At 52.1% G+C, this 22,721-nt stretch overlaps 7 protein-coding genes across 7 annotated transcripts; 5 read left to right on the forward strand and 2 right to left on the reverse strand.

The window, feature by feature from the left end:
- Positions 1–182: 182 nt before the first annotated feature.
- Positions 183–518, forward strand: ALTATR162_LOCUS8208 (uncharacterized protein; the record flags this gene model as incomplete). The annotated part of the gene is made up of 1 exon (XM_043315838.1): positions 183–518. One exon carries the CDS (start codon positions 183–185, stop codon positions 516–518), a length of 336 nt encoding a protein of 111 aa, XP_043171773.1.
- A 2,319-nt stretch (positions 519–2,837) lies between these two features.
- Positions 2,838–5,418, reverse strand: ALTATR162_LOCUS8209 (uncharacterized protein; the record flags this gene model as incomplete). Its single annotated transcript, XM_043315839.1, has 3 exons — positions 2,838–5,126; positions 5,176–5,364; positions 5,416–5,418. The coding sequence occupies 3 exons, from the start codon at positions 5,416–5,418 to the stop codon at positions 2,838–2,840; spliced, it is 2,481 nt and encodes an 826-aa protein (XP_043171774.1).
- Positions 5,419–9,121: 3,703 nt separating this feature from the next.
- On the forward strand, positions 9,122–10,885 carry ALTATR162_LOCUS8210 (uncharacterized protein; the record flags this gene model as incomplete). The annotated part of the gene is made up of 1 exon (XM_043315840.1): positions 9,122–10,885. The coding sequence occupies one exon, from the start codon at positions 9,122–9,124 to the stop codon at positions 10,883–10,885; it is 1,764 nt and encodes a 587-aa protein (XP_043171775.1).
- An 876-nt stretch (positions 10,886–11,761) lies between these two features.
- Positions 11,762–12,913, forward strand: ALTATR162_LOCUS8211 (uncharacterized protein; the record flags this gene model as incomplete). Its single annotated transcript, XM_043315841.1, has 1 exon — positions 11,762–12,913. The coding sequence occupies one exon, from the start codon at positions 11,762–11,764 to the stop codon at positions 12,911–12,913; it is 1,152 nt and encodes a 383-aa protein (XP_043171776.1).
- A 571-nt stretch (positions 12,914–13,484) lies between these two features.
- On the forward strand, positions 13,485–15,809 carry ALTATR162_LOCUS8212 (uncharacterized protein; the record flags this gene model as incomplete). Its single annotated transcript, XM_043315842.1, has 5 exons — positions 13,485–13,574; positions 13,623–13,942; positions 14,248–15,432; positions 15,668–15,673; positions 15,734–15,809. The coding sequence occupies 5 exons, from the start codon at positions 13,485–13,487 to the stop codon at positions 15,807–15,809; spliced, it is 1,677 nt and encodes a 558-aa protein (XP_043171777.1).
- Positions 15,810–16,315: 506 nt separating this feature from the next.
- ALTATR162_LOCUS8213 (uncharacterized protein) lies at positions 16,316–18,275 on the reverse strand (the record flags this gene model as incomplete). Its single annotated transcript, XM_043315843.1, has 4 exons — positions 16,316–16,328; positions 16,387–16,426; positions 16,492–17,880; positions 17,930–18,275. 4 exons carry the CDS (start codon positions 18,273–18,275, stop codon positions 16,316–16,318), a joined length of 1,788 nt encoding a protein of 595 aa, XP_043171778.1.
- Positions 18,276–18,972: 697 nt separating this feature from the next.
- Positions 18,973–22,467, forward strand: ALTATR162_LOCUS8214 (uncharacterized protein; the record flags this gene model as incomplete). Its single annotated transcript, XM_043315844.1, has 4 exons — positions 18,973–19,765; positions 19,828–21,480; positions 21,537–22,326; positions 22,386–22,467. 4 exons carry the CDS (start codon positions 18,973–18,975, stop codon positions 22,465–22,467), a joined length of 3,318 nt encoding a protein of 1,105 aa, XP_043171779.1.
- Positions 22,468–22,721: the final 254 nt, after the last annotated feature.

The raw sequence follows: 22,721 nt of genomic DNA on the forward strand, positions 1-22,721 counted from the left end.
CCTCCAATAGATACCTTCATGTGTCCTTGTCTCTTTCATGGTTAAGTACAGCTCTTCCACAGCCCCAATATCTCTCGTCACCGACTACAACTTCAACGACCGCTATCAGTTACTTGGTCAATAGTCGATCCGCCCCCGACCTACACTATTCATTACTATCCAAAACCGTTTAATTCGACATCATGAGAATCAACGCCGTCATCGCCTCCGTCATCCTAGCTGTCACCGTCTCCGGTGCCGCCCTGCCAGTACCTGCTGCCGCAGCTGCTCCCGCCGCTATCGACAAGCGTGAGGCTGAGGCTGAGGCTGAGGCTGGATGGAACCTCCCTGGACGCCCTTACGGTTTACCTATCGGCAAGCGTGCGGCCGACGCTGAAGCTGGGTGGAAACTCCCGAAACGCCCTTTTGGTCTACCTATCGGCAAGCGTGAAGCCGACGCCGAAGCTGGGTGGAAACACGCGAAACGCCCTTTTGGTCTACCTATCGGCAAGCGTGACGCTGACGCGACCGAGGAGTAAACCTCTCCAGCATCAATGTCCCCTTCGACATCTATACCGGACTACGACGACGACCGGTTCTATCTCATCTATCATTATTTCAATTCGGAACACTTGACGCACAGTCGATTAATCGCAAGCCATATATACGCCATTTCTTACACTTGCGATTTGGTCATCAACTATTACGCGACGAGCCTTGTACAATTTTATCTCAAAAGCTCTACATAATGTTGTTTCTAATACAGGAATGCCCCAGTATTGGGATACAGACAGAGCGTGACCGGTTTCTCATCTTGTGGACTACATTCACTGTATTGAAGGATGTGTACCCACGGTGGGAGGACAGCTGGTCTATTTTCTTATTCTTAATGCATGTAATTGATCAGACATCATAACCTTGCTCGAACGTCTCGTTAGTTTTATCAATTTAATCCTGTTTCTACTTGGGCCATATCATATTTTGCTGTCGTAATCCTTCCGCTACCGCTATCATAAATTGTATTTCGTATGCACTTCATCGCACCTAGCGTACTTGTCATGAACTCATACACTGGCACTTTCCAGTCCAATCTCGAATGTTACCCTCAATGAAATGGCTGCGGCGTTCAGTTCCGGCTCCTGTGCCCTTACGATCTCATCTTCATTTACCCATCACATGTGCTCATCTCAGATATAGCCAGTAAACGCTATCATCATCACGACATTGACCCATATCCATGGTCCATCACTTTGCACTCATGTCACGACGCACGAGCGATTTTGACAGCTGTCAGTGCGACCTTGCCTTGTAACAAGCATCGCATCGCCTATTCGAAAAAGTGTTATCATGCAGGTAGCCGATGTCATTCACATATTGGTGTTCACGTTAACGCCCCGAGAGAGAGGATCCAAGATCAGGATACTGGACCGCGGCCACGGACTTGTGTGATGATAGTGGATAAGACCGGGTTTGTGCTATCAAACCTCTAGATCAGGATACGAATGGGAGACTGTGCGACACGAATTAGACGTCTAATTTGCTGACAGACGATTAGAAAGCGATGTAATCTCGGATGAGAAGCAGATGCCGAAGAACAGCTTAAATGAGTCTATGACTCCAGTTGTGGTCTTCAATAGCTTCATACGGCTTTCGACAAGTTGATGTATAGCTTACTTAGGTATTGCTTAGTAGTAATTTTTAATGGTACCACAGAAAGTCACACGAACAGATCCTAGGAGCCCCAAAATTAGTATACCTCCAGGTCGCTATACCAGCAGTCTGCCATGCCTTCGACAGCAATTTGTCACTCAAGGAATATCGTAATGTTAAACATTTGTCATTTTCTCCTGCCCAACCATTCCTCCGGTAAACTAGCCATCGAAGGCATTCAACAGGACACCTTCTGAGCGAATACCCTTGGATTCCATTATCGCGGGTCTCGCTTAGCATATTACATATCAGGTGTCGTTTCAAATGCAGGTGATAGCTGTTCATGCGGGAAATGATGCGAACGGACGAAGCGAGATGTGTGTTTTGGGTGTTAAGATGTGTTTTAGTAGCAAAATGATTTGGGTTAAGAAACTACGATAATAGAGAATAATTAATGGTCTTTTGTGGGTATGTTGTTAACATTTGTGGTTGACGTGTTTAGGGGCGATGTTGTTTCGTGATGGGGCTGCGTCGGCCGGGAGTGTACAACGCACACCGCCGGCCGGCCCCGAGAGCAATGTCGGAGACCGAGTGTTTCGAACAGAGTGACGAGCACGAATATTCCAGAGAGCGGTGATGAGCTGGTAGCTATACGTGGACACATCAGGATCGTGGACAGAGAAGGACGTTGTTCTATGACGTTCATCGTATTCATGGATAGTACCTATGTTTTCCTCCACCTTTCCGTCCCACTCCTGAATCCATCTCACTCCATCTCAACGTAACGACAGCTTTTGATTAAAAACAAAATACCACCCTAGTCAATGAGTGATTGTTCCAAGACCTCGACGCTCGAGCACATAACCAATACAAACCCAAAACATTACCATGTTCAAGCCAAAATAACCAGTAGTGTTCCATGACCTTGCGGTCCCGCTCAGCGTTCAAGTCTTTAGATGTATGTAGTAGCAAAAGTAAATATATGCTGCCTTCAAGGATTGAGAGTAGGCATGAAGAACAGTAACATGCGGTGCGAAATAAGATAGCAACAACGGAAAGGGTATAATAGCGGGTCATGATCGGACTGAGGAAGAGGAGATTGCACAAACCAAAAAGGACAGAAACACACGCTCGCTTGCTAGACAAGAAAAACAGAAGAAAAATTACTGGTCAAGGAAAAAAAGATGATGGGCACGCTGGTGTAGCGATCACATGTTGGCACCGTTGACGTTGACTTCGTAGCCGTCGCTCTTAGCCTTCAAGGCTTTGGCCAACATGAGCTCGCGCATCCAGTCGATCCTCTGGTCTTTGGTGGTTACAGCAAAGTGTTGCACCTTGCCATTCGGCATGACCTTCTTGACATCGCCCTTACCAGGTGCGGCAGGCACAAGCTGAAACTCGAAAGCGGGGGTGGAAGCGGAAGACTTCTCCTTGTGGTGACCTGAAGAGAGTTTCAGGGCCTTGAACTTGGCAGAGAGCTTGTTGGAAGCGAGCGATGAGCATGCTACGGCATAATCGTCCACGTCGATTGTCTGCAGGGCGGAGGAGGAGGGTAGCTCATTGGGATGCATAGCTAGCATTGTGCCCTGGAGGCGGAAATGGTGGTCTTGCCATTCGTGACGCAGGAGCTTGGTACGTCGCTTCTTCATCCAGCCGTGGTGGTTCACACCCTTGTACACGAAGCCTCCCTTGGGCAAAGGCGCAATAGTGTCACCAGCTTCGCTGTCGAATGGCTTGGTAGCTTTGAGCGGCGACGAGCTAGCGCTGTCACTAGTACTGACGGAGTCGTCGAAAATGGTCTCACGTAGGGTGTCGTCGTCCGAGTGGGCCGTTGGGCTGAACACGCGGTCTTCAGCAAGCGCTGGCATGGGCAACGAGGGACGTCGCCAGTCATGGCGCGATCCAACCCTTTGGATTTGGGGTTGGTATTGCATGTTCGGAGGCACAGACTGGCTCGTGTCGCGGCTAAGTGGTTCTTGTTGCACAGCAGTCACAGGGACGTCCATCTCGGAGAACGGCGTACCAAACCGGTAGACGCCACCTGGTGACGCTGTCCTACATGGCGAGAAGGCGGTATCGGGTGCGAGGTACTGGTGTGCTGGGATTGCACTGTGTGAGTTACCAGCAGGCTGGGCGGACATTGAACGTGCTGGCGGAATTGTCAATTTGGGGAGACTCTTGAGGTTCGAGTGGGGAGCTGGCATAAACTCCGGGGGATGCAGAGCTGGAGTTGAGGGTGTCTGACTGAAAGGATCGAAAGACTTGGTGGTATGCGCTGACGTAGATGCGGAAAAGGCTGAAACCTGCGGGTAGTGCGGTTGCTGTGGTATCACCAAGAAAGGGCGAGGTGGGTATGATTCTGTAGGCGGTGTTGGGGGAGCTTCGATTGGAGTAGCGCTGACAAAGGGCTGCTGCTGACCCTGTAGGGTAAGGAACTGTCGCACGTTGTCTTGCGGGTCGCGTTGCTCAAACTTTTGTAGGTCCTGGAGAGTAAAGTCGGGTAGCTGGCCAGGCCCCAGCACGTCGGATGATGCTACCACGGATGGTACCACGACGGAGGGAGTAGCTTCTGAGTTCGGCCGGTGAACATTCTCGACAACATGAGATGCTGTCTGGGGGTTGCCTGGGTCACCAGCGATGAAGATATGACCACCCTTCTCGGGCGAAATCGGAAAGCCGTGTTCCATTTGAAGTCTGGCAAGCTGCCGTTGTTGCTTCCTCCATTTGGCGCATCGTTCGCCCTTTGCGCATACGTGTGGCTTGGGTAGCAGTTGTTCGATGGCTACGATCGAGACCGAATGCGCAGGAGTAATGACATCGTCTGTCAAGTGACGCCCTCGCGACTTGTCGCGTTTACTGGCTTTTCGGCCCTTGCTCTTAGACCTGTTCCTTGCCTCTGTACATGGCCGTTCGATGTCCTCGAATGGAGTCGGGATAGCTGCTGGAGCAGTTGGCGACATCAGGCCGTCCGCGGTGCGCAGGGAGTCGATCTGGTTCCACAATTGATGCCTCTTGCCGAAGGACTGAATTTCCAATTCTTTCAAATCATCGAACTGTAGATCTAGCAAAACGGCACCCGAGATATCGTGCTGAATAAACTTGTCGATTACGTCGTCTTCAAATCCGTTCTGATACATCCAGGTAGCAACGTCTTTGGAAGTCCAGGCGCGCACTTCGGCATTGTCCAAGTGGGCAACGGCTAGAGCGATGTTGTTGTACTCTCTTTGAGGAACGATCGTTTCTGGAGTGGCTTCTCGGAATGAGGTCGGATGACGGAGTGGAGTTTCTTTTGGCAGTAAAGGCGACATTTGCATTACTTGGCCTTCGTCGTAAAGAAAGTCGCCGGATGATACTGAAGCACGGAAGAGGTGTGGCCCTTTGGGACCTTCTACTGACTTTCGCTCCTGCCAGTAGGTGAATTGTGGTCGTACTTCTTCCCCAGGGGTCTGTACTTCCTCGAAGGTTGATATGGTTGTTTGACTTCGCCTGTTGTCGCTCTTTGGAAGGGTCAGTGTCGCATATGCTGTTAGGCCAAAGAATACATACAGAAGAGCCGCTGAATTCCTCAAATTCGCTAGAATCATCTTCGATATCTGTATATGCGACACTGATATGAGAAAGCGGACGCTCTAGCGATGACCGGACCGTTAGAGCACTGGAAAAGAACGACTGCGCCTTTCCTCGTTCGAACATCTCCACGCCCGGCTCCAGCGGGGTGATGGGTGTCATGGCCTGCTGATAGAGACGTTAGAATCGCGCATCGAGAGAGAAGAGAACATAGCTTACCATGATCACGGGTTTGCAGCGTACACGCTCTGTAGTAGGGAATATGGTTGTTCGGGAGACTGCTAACAACTATTCCGAGCGAATGTCGCGAGCATGGCACACACACGGTAACAGCACAACGATCGAAAACGGAGAAAGGGACCCTTCGGGTGGAGAGCGCTTGAAAGTCTTTTGTAGAGGTTGCTTGGGCGCCGTTGACGGTGGGGTGTGTGGTTCGACAATATCACACTGGAGCTGCTGCACGAGACAGCGCATGCCTGCTTAAGCCGGCCACTGAGGCATTCGACTCGATGAGAGACACCGCTCTTCGGCCAATGTGAATCCGGGCCTTTCCCGCCCGCATGCTGGTCGAGGTTTAGGCTGGCGCTTAGACTCGAGCGTTGAGAGGGCGAGAGACGGCCCCCATTCGCTGCAGCGCAGATTGGCTCGCAGGCTAATTCTGCTCGATGAGGACACTTAAATGCCATTAATATCCCACGTCGCGGGCTAGACGCATGAAAATGCCAGGGTCGCCGGGGATCCACTCAGGATCAGGGTCGACGGCAGCGGATCGTGTCGCCGCTTGTCGAGGGCAGATGCGACGAAGATCTGAGTTGGCCATGCCGTGCACGCTTGCTGTTGGTCGCTTCGTTGTTCCTGCGCAGCCCCAAAGTACGTACCTCGGAAGTAGTTTCATCCAGTCGCATCACCACCGCCACTGTGGCCACGGTCAAGTGACATTGCAAATGACCTTTAATGACTTGTTGATCTTGCTGCGCTGTGTCGGTGAAGCTTCGGTTCGGAGCGTTCCAGGGCTGTGGCTGGTTGAGGTCGCTAGCCGGCAGCCTCGTCAGTGATATGCAGTAAGCGATATTGGCACAAACATATCACATGCGGATGCGTTCCGTGCTTGACGGCTGCGTGCAGCTGTACAAGCCACCGACGACTCGAGCACGCCGGACCTTGTCGTCATCGCTGCAATCGCGGATCCGAGCACCTTTCCTGCTTGCCGGACTTACCTCGATGTCTTTTGCTTTGTCGTGCGACCTGGCAGGCTGGCACAAAACCCGATAGCGGTCACAATCTTGACTCATCTCACAAGCGTCCCACCGGCTACCTGCTACCGTTGTGATGCCATGGCAGGCCGCTGCTCCGACCGTTGCATACTATCACCTAGCCCACCGACGGCTCGTTCTCGTGACGGCTTGCCATGGGATCCTCATCAACATGTCGACCAACGGTCGCCCAGAAAGCTTCCACACCACGAGCCCGTGACTGAATAGTCCTGCGACCTGCCGCATATTTTGTCTCTTATATTCCGCTACCACAATGGTCTCGCTGAAGCGTGGTTGTGGAGGGCGAATCAGCTTGCGAAGACGGCTTCCAACGACCGGACTACCAGACCGCAAGTTGTGCGAGCATGGTTCCGAGCAACTTCAACGAACCGCGCCATGCAGAACAGAATTTCCGTCTCTTATGCTATACGCTGCATAGTTCGTGAAAATCCAGCGGGACGGCTAACGATCCACATTTACATGCATTACGAAGAGTCACACTGCTCTGGTGAGCTTCTGGCTTTGAAAGTTCTGTTTATGGCCTTCAACACCTGTCTAGTTTCTCATTTACTACTATCCTAAGTGGTGCCGAGGAACTGAGCGAAGAGGCTGTTGAGTCGTCTTCATTGGCCGGACCCTCCATCTCAATCTATCTCGCTTCATCCATCACCTTAAGAATCCAACAGGATGCATAGAAGGCACCATCATTTCCCAAATACCGGGGAAGAATAGCGGGTTGTAGCGGGAAACATGGCCATGAGCATGAATCCGCATTGTCAGGTGAGCAATCCTGCGTATGCCCAACCGTCCGAGGAGGTACCTAGTCACTCGAGGGTAATTCGTGGACTACCAAGTATTGATTGTAATTGTCGGTAACCAATCGCACGGTTAGCAAGCGGTATCACATCCCGAAAGGGTCTCGCTTCACCTGTCTTGCAGGCATGATGTAGGCTCACTAATTATGGGCATTTGCTGGACGATGAAAGAATAATTAAGGGCCTATGTTTAGCACCGGCCCTTCCCTGTCTCCCACCGAGCTCTCCTAGCCGGTTGCCTGCCCCGCAGTGTAAGCTAGGACGATGGGAACTGCTATTGGATACACAATTCTGCTAGCAAAAGCTTGTCCTGCAAATTCCAACCCCATCGACATGCACAAGCGACTTGCTTTGCGTGGGAGCGCACGATGACTGGATGCCACAACCTGTCGTGCTATGCCAACTCGCCGCATTACTCGAGGGCTCACCCACTCGACTTACCTCCTCCCGCATAGCTCGGGAAAACACCATCAACCGACCTGCCGTGTTTGGTCGACAATGCGGCCTACGTTTTCGTTCGCCTAGCTACGAGCTGGTCAAGTCCCGCTGTGGAAATGATCACGACAGCGTGGACGCGAATTGGGCCGCCTCGAGTTTACGTGATTCCGTCCTCAATGCCCGAACGTTCTGGCTCAACGTGGCACAAGCGAATAGATTTTGAGCAACTGCCCCATCTCTTGGTACTACGAGTCACTGTACATTTCTTGGTGTCGACACGAGGGCAGGTACCGATACACTACGTACATGAGGCTTGCAGATGTTATGCTATCATCTACGTACGGACTTGGCACACTGCAGTCCGGATCTGCACATCTGCACAAGGCCACCAGTAACGTCCGGGCCGGCCACTTATCGCAGCCGCTGCATGTACTTCCTAGGCCACTCTTGGACACAACTCGATAGTGCCCCGCAAGGAGGTTGGGTCAAGAGGGGGATCAAGGCCCACGGCCCCAGTCAGCGAAAACTCTCAAGTCGACATGGTAATATGCTTCCAGTACTAAATGGGTCATTTAACTTGCTAAAGTCGTTGCGGGGACCAGTAAGCCGATCGATAGCCGTGGAGATATACGCGCTAAGCACTGCTGTTGGCTCTAGCGCGGCGGGTAAGAGTGCCCCAAAATAGCAAGGAGCACAGAATGACCCCAAATGTCGACATCAGGCTGCACGCCAGAAACTAGCCGTCCAATCAATATGCTGTGTCGCCATGCTGCATGGCGTTCGCATCTCCCTCCCGTTGGACGACCACCTGGTCAGATAGCAGGGACTCCAAGAATAGATTCAGCAATATTTGTGAACAATCTGCCGTTCGTGGTAGATATAAGGTACTTGTCTCTCATTAATACATCTCCACGCAACAGGTAGACCGCATAATTTGGTTCCGCTCCTTCCTTCACATCAAGCCCGCTGGTCAGGCTTTGAATACCCATCTTTAATTACGAGCAGCCCGGTCGAGCCCTGCCATCCTGTCCCTTACGAATCGTCCCGTCGCGCGTTAGTCGTTATTGCCGCATTGTTTACTGGCTTTCCTCATATACCACAGCTCTGGGTACATCAAGCGTCCATGTCCTCCTCGTCCGCTCCCCCATCCGCTACCAAACAGTCCTCAACCATGGTAGGGACCACAAATGCTGCTAACGCAGCAAAACAACAAGCTGCCGCAAAAATGCACCGTCGTTCACGATCAGGTAAGGACCACCCTTTCTATGTGGATGCAGGGATCCCGCGCATGGACAATCGACTAACGGGAGCTCTGCAGGGTGCTTCACATGTCGCCTGCGACGGAAGAAGTGTGATGAAGGAAAACCCTCTTGCCGCGCATGCAAACACCTTGGTCTCAAGTGCGAATACAAGAGGCCAATGTGGTGGAGTAACAATGAACAAAGACGAACACAAAAAGAAGTCATCAAAAACATCATCAAGCGTACCAAGCTCAATGAGAAGACAGCACAGAGCGGCGCGATGGGCACCAACACACCACCAAGCCTATGCCATTCAATGCAAACTGCCGACACGTTCTCAGACGGCGTCAGCTGCACCCGGGCGCCCTCTGTCGACTCACAAAACTCGCTGGACTACAACTTCAACCCTACTGTTACACCCGACTTTTACAACTCGACAATGCCTCCGCCAATGTTTGCTCCCGCTTTTGCCCACCCCGGACATTATGTGCCCTACGACATTGACATCAAGACGGAAAGCCAAATGTTCATCAACGACATTCCAACCCGTCGCGATTCCACATTATCATCCTACAGTCACTACCAAACCCCACCAGCTGCCGGTAACATCTACCCAACTGATGACTGGATACAGAAAGACTACTTCGAGCGCCGCGAGTCCTACATCGAGGAGCCCCTCGAATTCCCCATCTTTGATTACACCACCTACGGTAATTTCAGCCCATCTCACCAACCGTCAATTCAAGTCGAAGACTGCGATCGACATCTTCTTAGCCATTTTCTCGAGAACATCATGCCCACAGCTTTCCCAGTTCTCGAGACCAATCAGCCAGGCGCAGCGCAGCGTGATGTCATCATACCCGCACTAGAATCCAACAAAGCATACCTGCACTGCTGCATGAGTATATCCGCGCTACACATGAAGACTACTCAGGGACTTGTGGGAGAGCAGATTGACCAGGACATCCAACGGCATCGCGGTGAAACAGTCCAGCAGCTTACCGCGGCGCTCTACAGCGACAGCCAGCATGGTCAGACTCTTGAGGCCGCGCTTGGCATGATCTTTTTCCAATGTTCAGTTGGCCGCTTCAACGACGGCCTGATGGATATCCCATGGCATGGTCATTTTGAAGCAGTCCAGAACCTCGTCCACAGGCTCGAGCTTCCTGCGCAGATGATTGCGATGAACGGACAAGCACATGCTCAGCCTCCATTCAACATGACACTGGCTTCTTGGATCGACATTCTCGGCGCTACCATGCTGGGTAGGACTCCTTCTTTCGCTGACACTTACCGTGAGAAGCTTATCGCTGACGCATCTTCTGGTCTCGCCGAACTCATGGGCTGTGAAGACCGCATCATGTATCTGATTTCGGAGATTGCTTGTCTCGAGGCGCTGAAGAACGAGAACATGGACGTTGTACAGCTCTGCGCACATATCAAGCTCCTCGGTGAGCAAATCAGCTTGACTGAGCCTCCCCAGGGATCGCTCAACAGCGCCTACAACTCTACCGGTGAAATTCTTCCCAGGCAACTTCGCCGCAACATGACCGCAGTGTACCGTTTAGCCGCCCGCATCTACTTGTGCAGCCTGGTGCCGGACTTCGACCGCACATCGCCCACCTTTGTCAACCTGGTTAGCGCTCTTTGCAAGGCTATGGAGTACATCCCTGCCGGTCCTGACGGATTCGACCGATCTCTTGTATGGCCACTCTTGGTCGCGGGCTCAATCTCAGTGCAGCAATCAGGATTCCGCAGCATGTTTGCGGAGCGCTCCGCCCTCTTGGGTGAGGCTGCAGACTTTGGCTCTTACGGAAGGGTCAAGAACCTCCTTGAAGAGGTATGGCGGGTCAACGACGACAACCTCGCGAAGGGCAACACACAGAGTGTCCACTGGCGGGACATGATGCGACAGAAGAACTGGGACTTTTTGCTCATCTAAAAAGCCTGGCTCTTCTGCTGGTATGCATCCTGGTCTGTTGTCTCTCTTCGCGAACTTACATTCTCTCTGCGTCTGATGCTCGCCATACCTCTTCTTGCGATGACACGAAAAGCGTTTTGCTTATTTCTTTGCATATATTTTCTTCACCACGATACCCATTTTTGTAATTCGGATACCATTGGCTCGATGGGAGCAAGGTAGCATTCATAGGGCGTAGTAGCATCAACCGGATGGCGTTGGAAGGGACCTTACGGCTGACGATATCACGGTAGAACTTGGGGCCTGCTTGCCCTGGTAGTTCAGACGTGGAAAGGGGCACAGAGAGTGCAAGGGAAGCTAGCGCAGCACCCAGGCGCCTAACATGTATAGTAGAGTTGGATGGGGTTCAAGTGTGAGCGCCCATAGATGGAGGAGGAGAAATGAAGCTGAAACAAGCGTATCGCTCAACATTGCTACGCCTCCTTTGTGCATATGTGAAGATGATTGGCTACCACAATTCGAAAGGGCATCCCGCATACCCAGGTGTGTGGCGCGACAGTCGCTCGTTTCTGTTTGCTGAAGAGATGCCTTTCTAAATTTAGCGAGGAACATGGGGCGGACTGCGAAGCTGCAAGTCGACGCGTACAGCAATAGAGGACCAGCACGACGACGTTTCCAGATCACCATCCAAGTCGGAAGAAGTTTGCGGTGGGTGCATGCATCTAGGCTTTGTGTCGACTGCATCGCGTCTCACGCTGTCGAATACGGGTCCGTACACGACTATCATTTTGCCGTCGCCGTTATTAACACCTAGACTCGTATTCCGCCCCCACCCATTTGTATAGACGTACCGTCCCGCCTGCATCGCGCTCTCAACGTCCGAACTCCACCTTCCCAATGGCGTCTCCGGCCACGATTCCCTTCACCTCAGTCGACACCACAACGCGGCAGCCAGCTAAGGATGAGGTCGAGTCGCCGAGCATCTCGAGCACAAATGCGCTTGCCCGCTACGAATACGAGGCGGGCCATGGCAATGCCACAACCGGTACCAAGATCCTGATGGTGGAGTGGGAGGACGACGACACAACGCGGGGAGTGCGGGGAGACTGGCACATATCGTGGGACGGCAGCACGCGTGTTCTGCCCGCCAACGATCAACCTGCCAACGACGTGAACCGCATGTACTTCCTGCTGCCCCCGGGAGTCGCGGTACCTACAAGTGTCACACTCACGCTACGACCACAGGACGCTAGTATATCGCCTGTGGTCTGGCATACCAACCCTCTGCCCGCTTTGTTTCCCCCTGAACTAGGAGCATCGGCGCGTGCAGCGGGGAAGAAGGGTGTTTTGCACACTATCTGGGCGAAGAAGAGGCTACAGGTCCTGCAAAAAGAGATTGAAGCCGAATCGCGTAACAACGTCGAAGGCGTTGGCCTGCTCATGGTGGTGCAGGAGAAGGAATGGATCGAATCAACTTTTGGTGTAAATGCCAAACCGGCGGGTCTCAGTATCTCGCTGGGAGAGCCCATGTTAGCCCCGATGAAGGGTCCAGCTAGCCCACGATCACCAGGCGGTGGACGGCTGATGGACAAGCTGGCAGGCCTGCGACTAGGTACGAGCGATAAAGACCTTACTCCCAGCAGCAGCACGCCAGGCTTTTCCAATCCTCTATCGCCCGAATCCTCGGATATTGCTATTAGTTCATTTTCCGTCTTCAAAGGAGCAAATCCTTCCGCACTTGCTGCAAAGCCTCCACAGCAACCACAGTCTCAGCCAGCAGCGCCGCCTCGCAAGGTCGCTGCCCAGGCCCCCCCGCAGTTCATCACAGAACAGCAAGGCGCTGGTATGATGGGTTCGCTGAACGCCCTATCTGGCCCTGCGCCTATCTTTCAATCACGGGGTGTATCTGGACCTGCAGACGAGGATGACAAGGACGACGGGCTATTCGCTCTACCTATAAGTCCGAGAAGTCCTGAAGTGGGAAAGAGTCCGTTTTCATTCGCGGCAAACGAGACGGCTCCTTTCTTGAAGGAGGAGAGTGCTGTTTAATAACGTGGTAGATGGATTCACGGGTGCTTCAGAGTGTGGTATGGGTGCACTGTGTTAGTCAAAGGGACAATGTGGCCCTGTTATGAACGTGATACCTAGGCGGCTTTCTTGCCTCTGCGAGAATTCATTGTAGTTGGAATCAACATGAGCGAGATTTACATCATCACAATTGCACTGATGCGACATGAATGCAGTGGGCTGGATGTATGCTGCGATTGTTTGAACACTATGCACGCGCACTCAACAGAACTTTTAGCTTGGGGCCACAAGTCCGAACTTGTCGAAGCATACAGTTACCAACTGTGCTTGCTGGTGGTTTTCAGTGATTTACAGGTGTAATTGTACATGTCGGCGGCAGACGATGTGAAGGTGGCTGCACGTGCTAGGCAAGCGTTACCAAGGCGCTAGAGTGCATCGCTGACGAAAGTTCCCGACGCGAACTCCGGCGCAACTTCCACGGTACGAGTCGCAAAGCTCTCAACACCTCCACCCGCGTGTCATCCTCCGTCGCATCCCGCCTTCCCTCAACCACAAGACACGCTACATTGATACAAACCTGACGCGCGACACAATGTTGGCCACGGGACGCGGCAGCATTGCCCAGATACATTACACTGGAGAAGAAGCTGCGGGTGAGATCAACAAGCTCCTCGGCGCAGTTGTGAGTACTACCCCACCTGATCGCGACACTCGTGCTGACCATGTACAGGTAGAGAATGAAGACGATTTCGAGAGATGGGAGGCGCTCGTCACTCGTGCCTCTGACCTCGAGGGCGGCGTCACCCGCAACTCCAGCCCATCCGCCATCGAACTCGTGCGCAACGTATACGACTGCTTCCTCACCAAGTTCCCGCTGTTCTTCGGATACTGGAAGAAGTATGCCGACCTCGAATTCTCTATTGGCGGCACCGAGACTGCGGAGATGGTTTATGAGCGCGGCGTCTCTTGCATTACACCCTCAGTAGACCTGTGGGCCAATTATTGTACCTTCAAGATGGACACGTCGCATGACAACGACATCATCCGAGAGTAAGTCTTGCCTTTCCTCCCCTTCCCCACCCCCTCCCGATTCGGAGGCTCAATCTCGCCGTAGCCTGCGGGAAGTCGTGCGCAGTCTGGCGCTGCGTTTTCAGAGTGATACAGTCTCGCTGCATACCGTTTGATGCACCTCCTCATTGCCCCGTTATAATATGCCCCACGAAAGAGCGATATGGTACACCAGAGGTCTAGAGTCGATGGCCTTGCCGCCCCGTTGTTGGCATGATAGGTTACTTTGCAGCATCACCCCTTCCTATCCCTCCCCATTGTTTTGTTTCGAAATACTGACCTAATAGTCTGTTCGAGCGCGGTGCCCACTTCGTTGGTCTCGACTTCCAGAGCCACCCATTCTGGGACAAGTACATCGAGTTCGAAGAGCGCATCGGAGAGCCAACCAATGTTTCCAAGATTTACAGCCGTGTTCTACACCTGCCCATCTATCAGTTCGCACGATACTACGAAAAGTTCTCCGTCCTACTTAACAACAGACCAGTCGATGAGTTGGTCGACTCCGATACCCTCAGCACGATGAAGAACGCGGTTCAGCTGGAGAACCAGGGACAGCCCGAGAAGCCAGTGCTTGAGGTGGAGCGACAACTGCGTACTAAAATTCACGAGTACTACTACGCTGAATACACCAAGACGCAGCAGGACGTGACGAACCGCTGGACCTTTGAACAAACAATCAAGAGGGCTTACTTCCACGTCACAGAGCTCGAAGATGCAGAGCTCGAGAACTGGCGCAAGTATCTCGAGTACGAAGAGAAGCAGGGCGACTTCGAGCGTACCTGCTTCCTGTATGAGCGCTGCCTTGTTGCTTGCGCGCTCTATGACGAGTTCTGGCTGCGATACGCCCGCTGGATGTTCTCGCAGGGCAAAGAGGAGAACGCGAGGATCATTTATATGAGGGCCAGTTGCATATTCGTACCCATCTCGGCTCCTGCGATACGCCTGAACTGGGCTCGCTTCGAAGAGAAGCTTGGTCGTATTTCCGTTGCTCGCGATATATACTTGGCCATGCTCGACGAGGCCCCCGAGCACACCGAGACCCTTGTTGCTCTGGCGGGTGTAGAGCGACGCCACGAAGGCAACGATGCTGCGGTCCGCCTCTTAGAGGAGCACATAGGCCGTTCAAATAACCACATCGGCGGCATACTAGCTGCTGAACAGGCACGCATACTCTGGCAATGCAAGGGCAGCGTCGATGAGGCTCGCCAAGTGTTCAAGGACAAGCACGAGCGATTCCCGGACTCGCGCGAGTTTTGGGTCAAATACCTTGAGTTTGAAGTCGCACAACCTTCGCCTGATCAGGAAGAGGCTCATACTCGGATAAAGGCTGTTCACGAGCTGATGCGCACCAAAGCACACTTCTCACCAGAAGTCGCAAAGGAACTCTCGCACTACTACATGGCTTACCTGATGGATCGTGGAGGCAAGGACGTAGCCGAGGAGTATATGCAGTTGGATAAGGATGTCAACGGGTATGTATCATCTGCTAAGAGCGACTCCTCCCAAATCCCTCCCCAGAAGAAACGAAAAGGCCAGCCTCACAATGCAGCAAACAAACGTCAGCGCAAATAGTTGTGCGTTAGGTCTCTTCAGCACAAGGCTGCGACGCGAGTTGCTAGTCGCATCATGACAGCGCTCTAGTGTTCATCATACCCCTTTTTGAACTTTTTAGTATTTACCATTCTTCTGCACCCACACGACCACTAGCAAAACGTAATACACCACACTTCTCGTTATCTTGTTGTGCTTGCTGACAGTGTGTGTTGGTTGCAGTGCAAAGCAGGTCGAAGACATTGCTGCAGCTCCTCTTGTTACGCCTTCAAAGCCTAGTCACCGAACCCGCTTCTAGGAGTGCGACAGTATCTTGGTATGAATCTCTCCAAATCTCCTTCGCATTGATTTACTGACCGTGATGCCCAGACGAGGTGTGCTTACCCCCAAATTGCTTGAGCTTTTCGCTTTGTTCGAATATTGCGCTCCAAAATAATGTCTGGTCAGCTACGCCATGAATGATATCGGTACAGAATGACCTGATGCGATGCGACATCGAAGCCAATACCTTTCTCAAGGGTATGTTTCAACTCTGGATAGGCCCGCGTGGTCCATGCTATCTCATAGGTAATGCATATTGCACCTTTTCCTTTGTTAGTTCTGTTCGCACTGTAAAACTTCTGGCGTTGTATTCCTTTTGACAAGATATTGGTGATATGAAAGGGAGATGCTCGTAAGAGACGTCGAGTTTGCTTGGGTAACGTCAAGCTGTCAGGCTGCTCATATCGAGTTGCATATGTACAAAAGATTATCAACGAGACATTAAAGATCATTCACGAATTTCATGCACAGTGAAGTTCTTATTCATGTGAACCATCTGTATTTGAGGTTATTTGTGAACCATTGGCATCGCCCAGTTAGCACGAGGAACTTACTCCTCACACATTTCTAAACGGCGAATCCACCACTGTTCTTCTGTCTAGGCTCACCAGCAGCTTCAAAGGTTCCGTTTGTCAAGCGTCTCAAACCCTGCGCCGTACTTGAACCAGGCGCAACCCAGGTAACATTGCTTCCCAGCTCCTTCAAGAAAGCCGTGGTTCCGTTATTAAACCCATACTCGAAGCTCACTTGCGCAGGCACCAACTGGTCATGAATTCTTGGCTCAGCCAGTGCCTCCGCCGTCGTCTTCTCCCCATCCAGAATATGTATCAAGTTCTGGATGGTAGCTGTGATGATGCGACTGCCGCCCGCAGCGCCAATAGCAACGTAGAAAGCATTGGCAATAGACGACGAATTGAGGTGTTCGACAATAACAGGGGAGATGGATGAGAGAGGACGTTTCCCAGGACGAACAAAGTTCGCAGGCGACGGGATATACCCAAAAGCATTCGTCGTGTTCGGGATGCTGAAATCGTTCATTTCATTGTTCATGATGACACCGGTTTCTGGCACGACGAGCTTGCTTCCGAAGAGCAGATTTACGGTTGTCGTTAGTGTGACGGCCATGCCGCTCTTGTCTGCCGTTACAATGTGGCTTGTTCCAGGGGTTTCGAGGGATTCGAGACCAGCAGGGTTGTAGTAGGACACGTCGAAGGTCTTTGTGTCGGAGATCTTGGAGCGAATCTCTTTAGCTGTGGCTTCGGAGATCATCTGCTCCTGATACGCGTCTATGCCGTCGAGGAAGAGGGGATCACCTAGTTCGGCGCGCATGCCGTAGGCAAATCTCATGCTTTCGTCCAGGCGGTGGGTGGTTAGGTTGATGTTTTCCGGGTTGCCAACCTCGGAGTAGCCTTCCATGATCTTGAGCGTTGCGAGGGCAACTTCACCGCCTGAAGGGGCGCTGCAGGCTGTGAGCTTGTAGTCGTGGTAGTTTATGGTGGATGGCTTGCGAATGGCAACGGTGTAGTTGGTAAGGTCATCAAGGGTCATGGTTCCGTTGGCGGCTTGGAGAGCCCGGATCGTGGCTTCTGCTATGGGGCCACTGTAGAATGCATCTGGACCGTCCTTGGCAATGGTCTCGAGTGTGTCAGCATAGCGCTTCCGCGTAATTGTCTCATTGAGCTTGAGAAGACGTCCTCTCGGCGCAAAATCAAGGGCAAACTCAACATCATCGACCAAGAAGTTGGAAGATGAGGTAGCGGAAGCCATATATTTGACGAGATCTTCGTTGACTCTCCAGCCATTTCTTGCGACCTTGACAGCTGGGGTGAGGACGGTGGCCCATGGCAAAACACCGTAGTTCTCGTGAAGATGTTGAAGACCTCGCAATTCACCAGGGACTCCGGAGGCAAGGCCACCATTGATACTGGCATCTGTGTTGTTCTTGTACATGTCTTCAAATGCAGCGGCTGGGGCCGTCTCACGGAAGTCAATGAACTCGTATGTGCCGTTTGGTGCTCGTACAAGCATGAAACCTCCTCCGCCAATACCTGTGGCTGTTAGTACCTAGGTAGGTCGGATTGCATATGTAATACTCACCAGAATGGTACATGCCGACAACGCCTACACATGCCACAGTACCGACCATGGCATCCGCAGCATTTCCACCCAGCTTCAATAACTCAATACCGATATGGCTGCAGATGTCACTCTCTGATGCGACAGCACCCAACTCTCCCTCTTTCAGAATGGGCTGCGAAGGGTAATCGGAAGACCATGATTCCCCGCTCTTGACCGGAGTACCCAGGACACTTTGCAGCGTCAAGAGACCCGTGAAGCACTTGACCAGCGATCCGCGCGTCATATTCGCAGCAGCACAGTATCGACGCAGAGAAGGAGGAAGAACAAGCTCACCAATGCTACGAGACGTGAACCATGGGGTCATCGTGCAGGTTATATACTAGCCGAAGTGGGCTTGGTGGATCTAGTGTTGTGACCGTACCTGATGATAGCCACGGCAGTAACTTGTAATGGTAAGTGCTGCGACGAATTGGGAAGCTGCAAAAGCCGAAGGCTGGGATTGCGTGCGAAGCGGAGGAAATGCATCATCGTGAGCGGGCCCGGTGATGGTGGTCAGGTAATATTGTAGTTGTGAAATGGGGAAGTTTGGCCAATTGAAGTACTCGAGATAACGAAGCCGGGCCGTTGTTGGTCGGAGATAGCCGCGGTCGATAACGGCGGTCGTATCGGCAAGTTTGTATGAGCAAAGAGAAACATGGACGGATAATGTCTTGTCCAACTTCGAATGCAAACTGCATGCAGCACGAACTGAGTAATAGTCGTGGTTCGTTGAGAGCGTTTATCGATATGTTCAGCTAGGTCTCGGGGCCAAATCTGGCTGTAGATCGTCAAATGATATAATAGTAGCTACGTTCAATTTTCAAACTAGTCTTGCTGAAGGAAAGGCGCAAGTTTTTCCTGCTGGACTCGTGCGGGACATGGCAGTAAGACTGGGTGTGGGTGATAATGGGAAAACGTGACACCGTGATGTAATCTGGAGCAGCTCGCGTCGCCTGCCTCACGCGTCTCCAGCTTTCTCCACAAGCACGTCGACCATCCGTTGCAACCCCGCGAACCACCCAATGGCGCCAAAAAGCAGTCAATCTACGCAGCCAAACTCGTCGCAGAAGGCCACGCAGCCGACCATCTCCAGCTTCTTCACAAAAAAACCGTCGCAGACGCCCAAGTCCACGCCGAAACCCGTTCCTAAGGCGCCTTCTCCACCTATCAGCAACGACGCAAACCAAGATGACGACAACGACGACGAAGATGGCCTTCCGGTCTCGCAGTCTATTCCCGTTCGTAAACGCGCAATACACGAAGACGATGCTCAGGATACCGATCGCTCCTCTCCCTCCAAGCGCGTTAGATTCGAGAAAGGCGACTCGCCGCGACAGACGTCTGCATTAAAGCTTCCAAAGATCACTGATAGGACCTCCAAGTTCCTGTTTTCCTCGTCACCTCCCGCACGGGATGAGAGCCATCAAAATGACGACGAGGATGCGGCGCTTTCGCAGAAGCAGAAGGAGAGGCTACACGAGAAGTTTGTCAAGAAGCTGGGTCGACCAGATAGCTTTGCCGAATTAAGGAGGCGCAACAAGATTATAGCTGAGGACAATCCCAATGCTAATGGCGAGGAAGGCGACGGTGAGGAGGACGGGGAGGAGGATGAGCCTCCCCAGAAGCCCACCAAGGGAAAGAAGAGCGTTGCGACGAAGAAGGCGAGCAAGCTGACACCCATGGAGATACAATATTTGGACATTAAGCGGAAGCATCTGGACACAATCATAGTCATGGAGGTCGGTTACAAGTACAAATTCTTTGGCGAGGACGCAAGAACTGCGTCGAAAGCGCTGGGTATCGTCTGTATACCAGGTAAGACCTGCGGTGTGCGAACTGTATGAGGCATACACTAACTTTATACGCCAATATTTCAGGAAAGTTCAGATATGACGAGCACCCCTCAGAAGCACACCTCGACCGATTCGCATCTGCCAGTTTTCCTACACATCGTCTGCAAGTCCACGTCAAACGTCTCATACAAGCGAACCACAAGGTTGGTGTAGTGCGGCAGCTAGAGACAGCAGCGCTGAAAGCGGCTGGTACCAACAGAAACGCTCCATTCGTACGGAAGCTCACCAATCTCTACACTAAAGGCACCTATGTGGACGATGTCGAGGGTTTGGAGGCACCTACTGAGGGCTCAGGTGCTGGCGTACAGTCGACCGGATATCTGCTTTGCATTACCGAGAGCAATGCGAAAGGTTGGGGTACCGATGAGAAAGTTCAGGTCGGGCTGGTGGCCGTCCAGCCTGCGACTGGCGACATCATCTACGATGACTTCGAAGACGGCTTTATGCGCAGCGAGATTGAGACACGACTGCTCCACATTGCACCCGCCGAGTTTCTTGTAGTCGGCCATCTATCCAAGGCTACAGAGAAGCTAATACAACATCTATCAGCTAGTAAGACCAACGTTTTCGGAGACAGGTCGCGGGTTGAGAGAGTGGAAAAGCCGAAGACGATGGCTGCACAAGCGTACAGTCACATCTCGAACTTTTATGCAGGCAAGATGAAGTCTAGCCAGGAAGTTGACTCTGACAAGCAAGGTGCCATCCTAGACAAGGTACATCAATTGTCAGAGCATGTCACGATATGTCTCTCAGCGATGATCACATATCTTAGCGAGTACGGGCTGGAACATGTTTTCGATCTCACAAAGTACTTTCAACCTTTCAGCGCTAGATCTTACATGTTGCTGAACGGCAACACTCTATCTAGTCTGGAGATATACCAGAACCAAACAGACTACACTTCGAAAGGCAGCTTGTTCTGGACCATGAACCGGACAAAGACTCGCTTTGGGCAGCGGTTGCTGAGGAAGTGGGTCGGCCGGCCGCTGATAGACAAGGAGAAATTAGAAGAGCGCATAGCAGCGGTGGAGGAGCTCAAGGAAGGCGACAACACCATACCTGTCGACAAGCTGAAATTCGTGCTTGGAAAGATCAGAACTGATCTCGAAAAGGTGCTCATTCGCATATATTACAAGAAGTGTACAAGGCCGGAACTGCTGGCAGCTTTGCAAAGTCTCCAGGAAATATCAAGCCAATACCTGTCAGCGAAGACACCCGAGCAGAGCGGTTTCGCTTCCTCACTCCTAAGCGAAGCAGTCTCGAACGTACCGAAGATATACGATGATTTGAACAACTTTCTAGAGCGTATCAACGCTCGAGCCGCAAAAGATGACGACAAGTACTCGTTCTTCCGCGAAGAGCATGAGGCGGAAGACATCAACGACCTAAAGTTGAGCATCGCCTCTGTAGAAGACGACCTCAACACACACCGAAAGGATGCGGCTGCGAAGCTGGGGAAGAGCCAGGTAGTCTACGTCACGGTTGCTGGAATTGAGTACTTAATCGAGGTCAAGAGGAAGGCACCTGAGGAGAAGAAGGTACCTGCTTCGTGGCAGCAGATCTCAGCCACCAAGACTACCTTGCGTTTCCACACCCCAGAAGTCAAGCGCATGCTCCAAGAGCGAGACCAGTACAAGGAGTCACTTGCGGCAGCATGCAGAAAGCCTACATTGGTCTGTTAGAAGAGATATCGTCCAAGTATCAGCAGCTTCGAGATTGCGTAGCTTCTCTAGCAACACTCGACGCACTCCTTTCTCTAGCTACCTTGGCGAACCAGCCTGGTTATGTGAAGCCTACTTTCACAGACGACATTGAGCTCAACATCACTGGTGGTCGGCATCCCATGGTCGAGCAACTACTCCTCGACAACTACGTTCCCAACGACCTTTCCCTCTCACATGACTCTACGCGCGCCCTCCTTATAACAGGTCCCAATATGGGTGGCAAGTCCTCTTACGTGCGCTCTGCAGCTCTAATCGCCATCATGGGCCAAATCGGTTCCTACGTTCCAGCGGTCGAAGCGCGACTAGGCATGTTAGACGCCGTCTTCACCCGTATGGGTGCCTTTGACAACATGCTCAAAGGCGAATCAACCTTCATGGTCGAGCTCAACGAAACCTCTGATATCCTCAAATCCGCAACACCCCGTTCCCTTATCATCCTCGACGAGCTGGGTCGTGGTACATCAACCTTTGACGGTGTCGCCATTGCGGAAGCAGTGCTTGACTACGTTATCCGGGACCTACAGTCGCTCACGCTGTTCATCACGCATTACCAGCATTTGGCCAAACTCTCCAGTCGCTTCTCCAATGGTGAGCTGAAAAACGTACACATGCGCTTTGAAGAGCAGAATGGCGGAAAGGAAGTCGTCTTCCTATATGAAGCTACAGAGGGTATCAGTCATCGATCATACGGCTTGAATGTAGCGCGGTTGGCAAGGGTACCGGAGAAGGTCATCGATGTGGCCGGGGTCAAAAGTGCGGAGTTGGAAGAGAGTATGGGGGCGTGTAAACTGGGGAACTTGTAAGTCGCGTCAAGACAGAGGATGGACGGAGTCAAGGACTTGTGCTAACATTGAGTAGGTCGCGCATGGTGAAGGGCTTGCTGACTGATGAATCGGAAGCAAGTCTCGACAAGCTTGTTGAGGGTATTGAGCAACTGTAAAATGTTGATATGTACTTGTATTATATAGCTGAGGAACGGGCTCTCGGTGGAAGGGATGGATGGAATCAGCACGCGTCTGATGACGGTGCGTACGGAAAGCCGTTCTGTGTGTATTAGCAAGGTGTTGCCACCCTATATAAGGAAGTAACGTCGTGGAGGAGATTTTAGCACCCATTAAGTTTCTTCCTTGTATAGGGTGTAGCAAAGATGCCTGTTTAGGTTCTGATGGTGTTTCAACGTTGCGCAAACGAAGC

Source organism: Alternaria atra, assembly GCF_907166805.1.
Source record: "Alternaria atra isolate CS162 genome assembly, contig: 28, whole genome shotgun sequence".
In the NCBI taxonomy this organism is placed as follows: domain Eukaryota; kingdom Fungi; phylum Ascomycota; class Dothideomycetes; order Pleosporales; family Pleosporaceae; genus Alternaria; species Alternaria atra.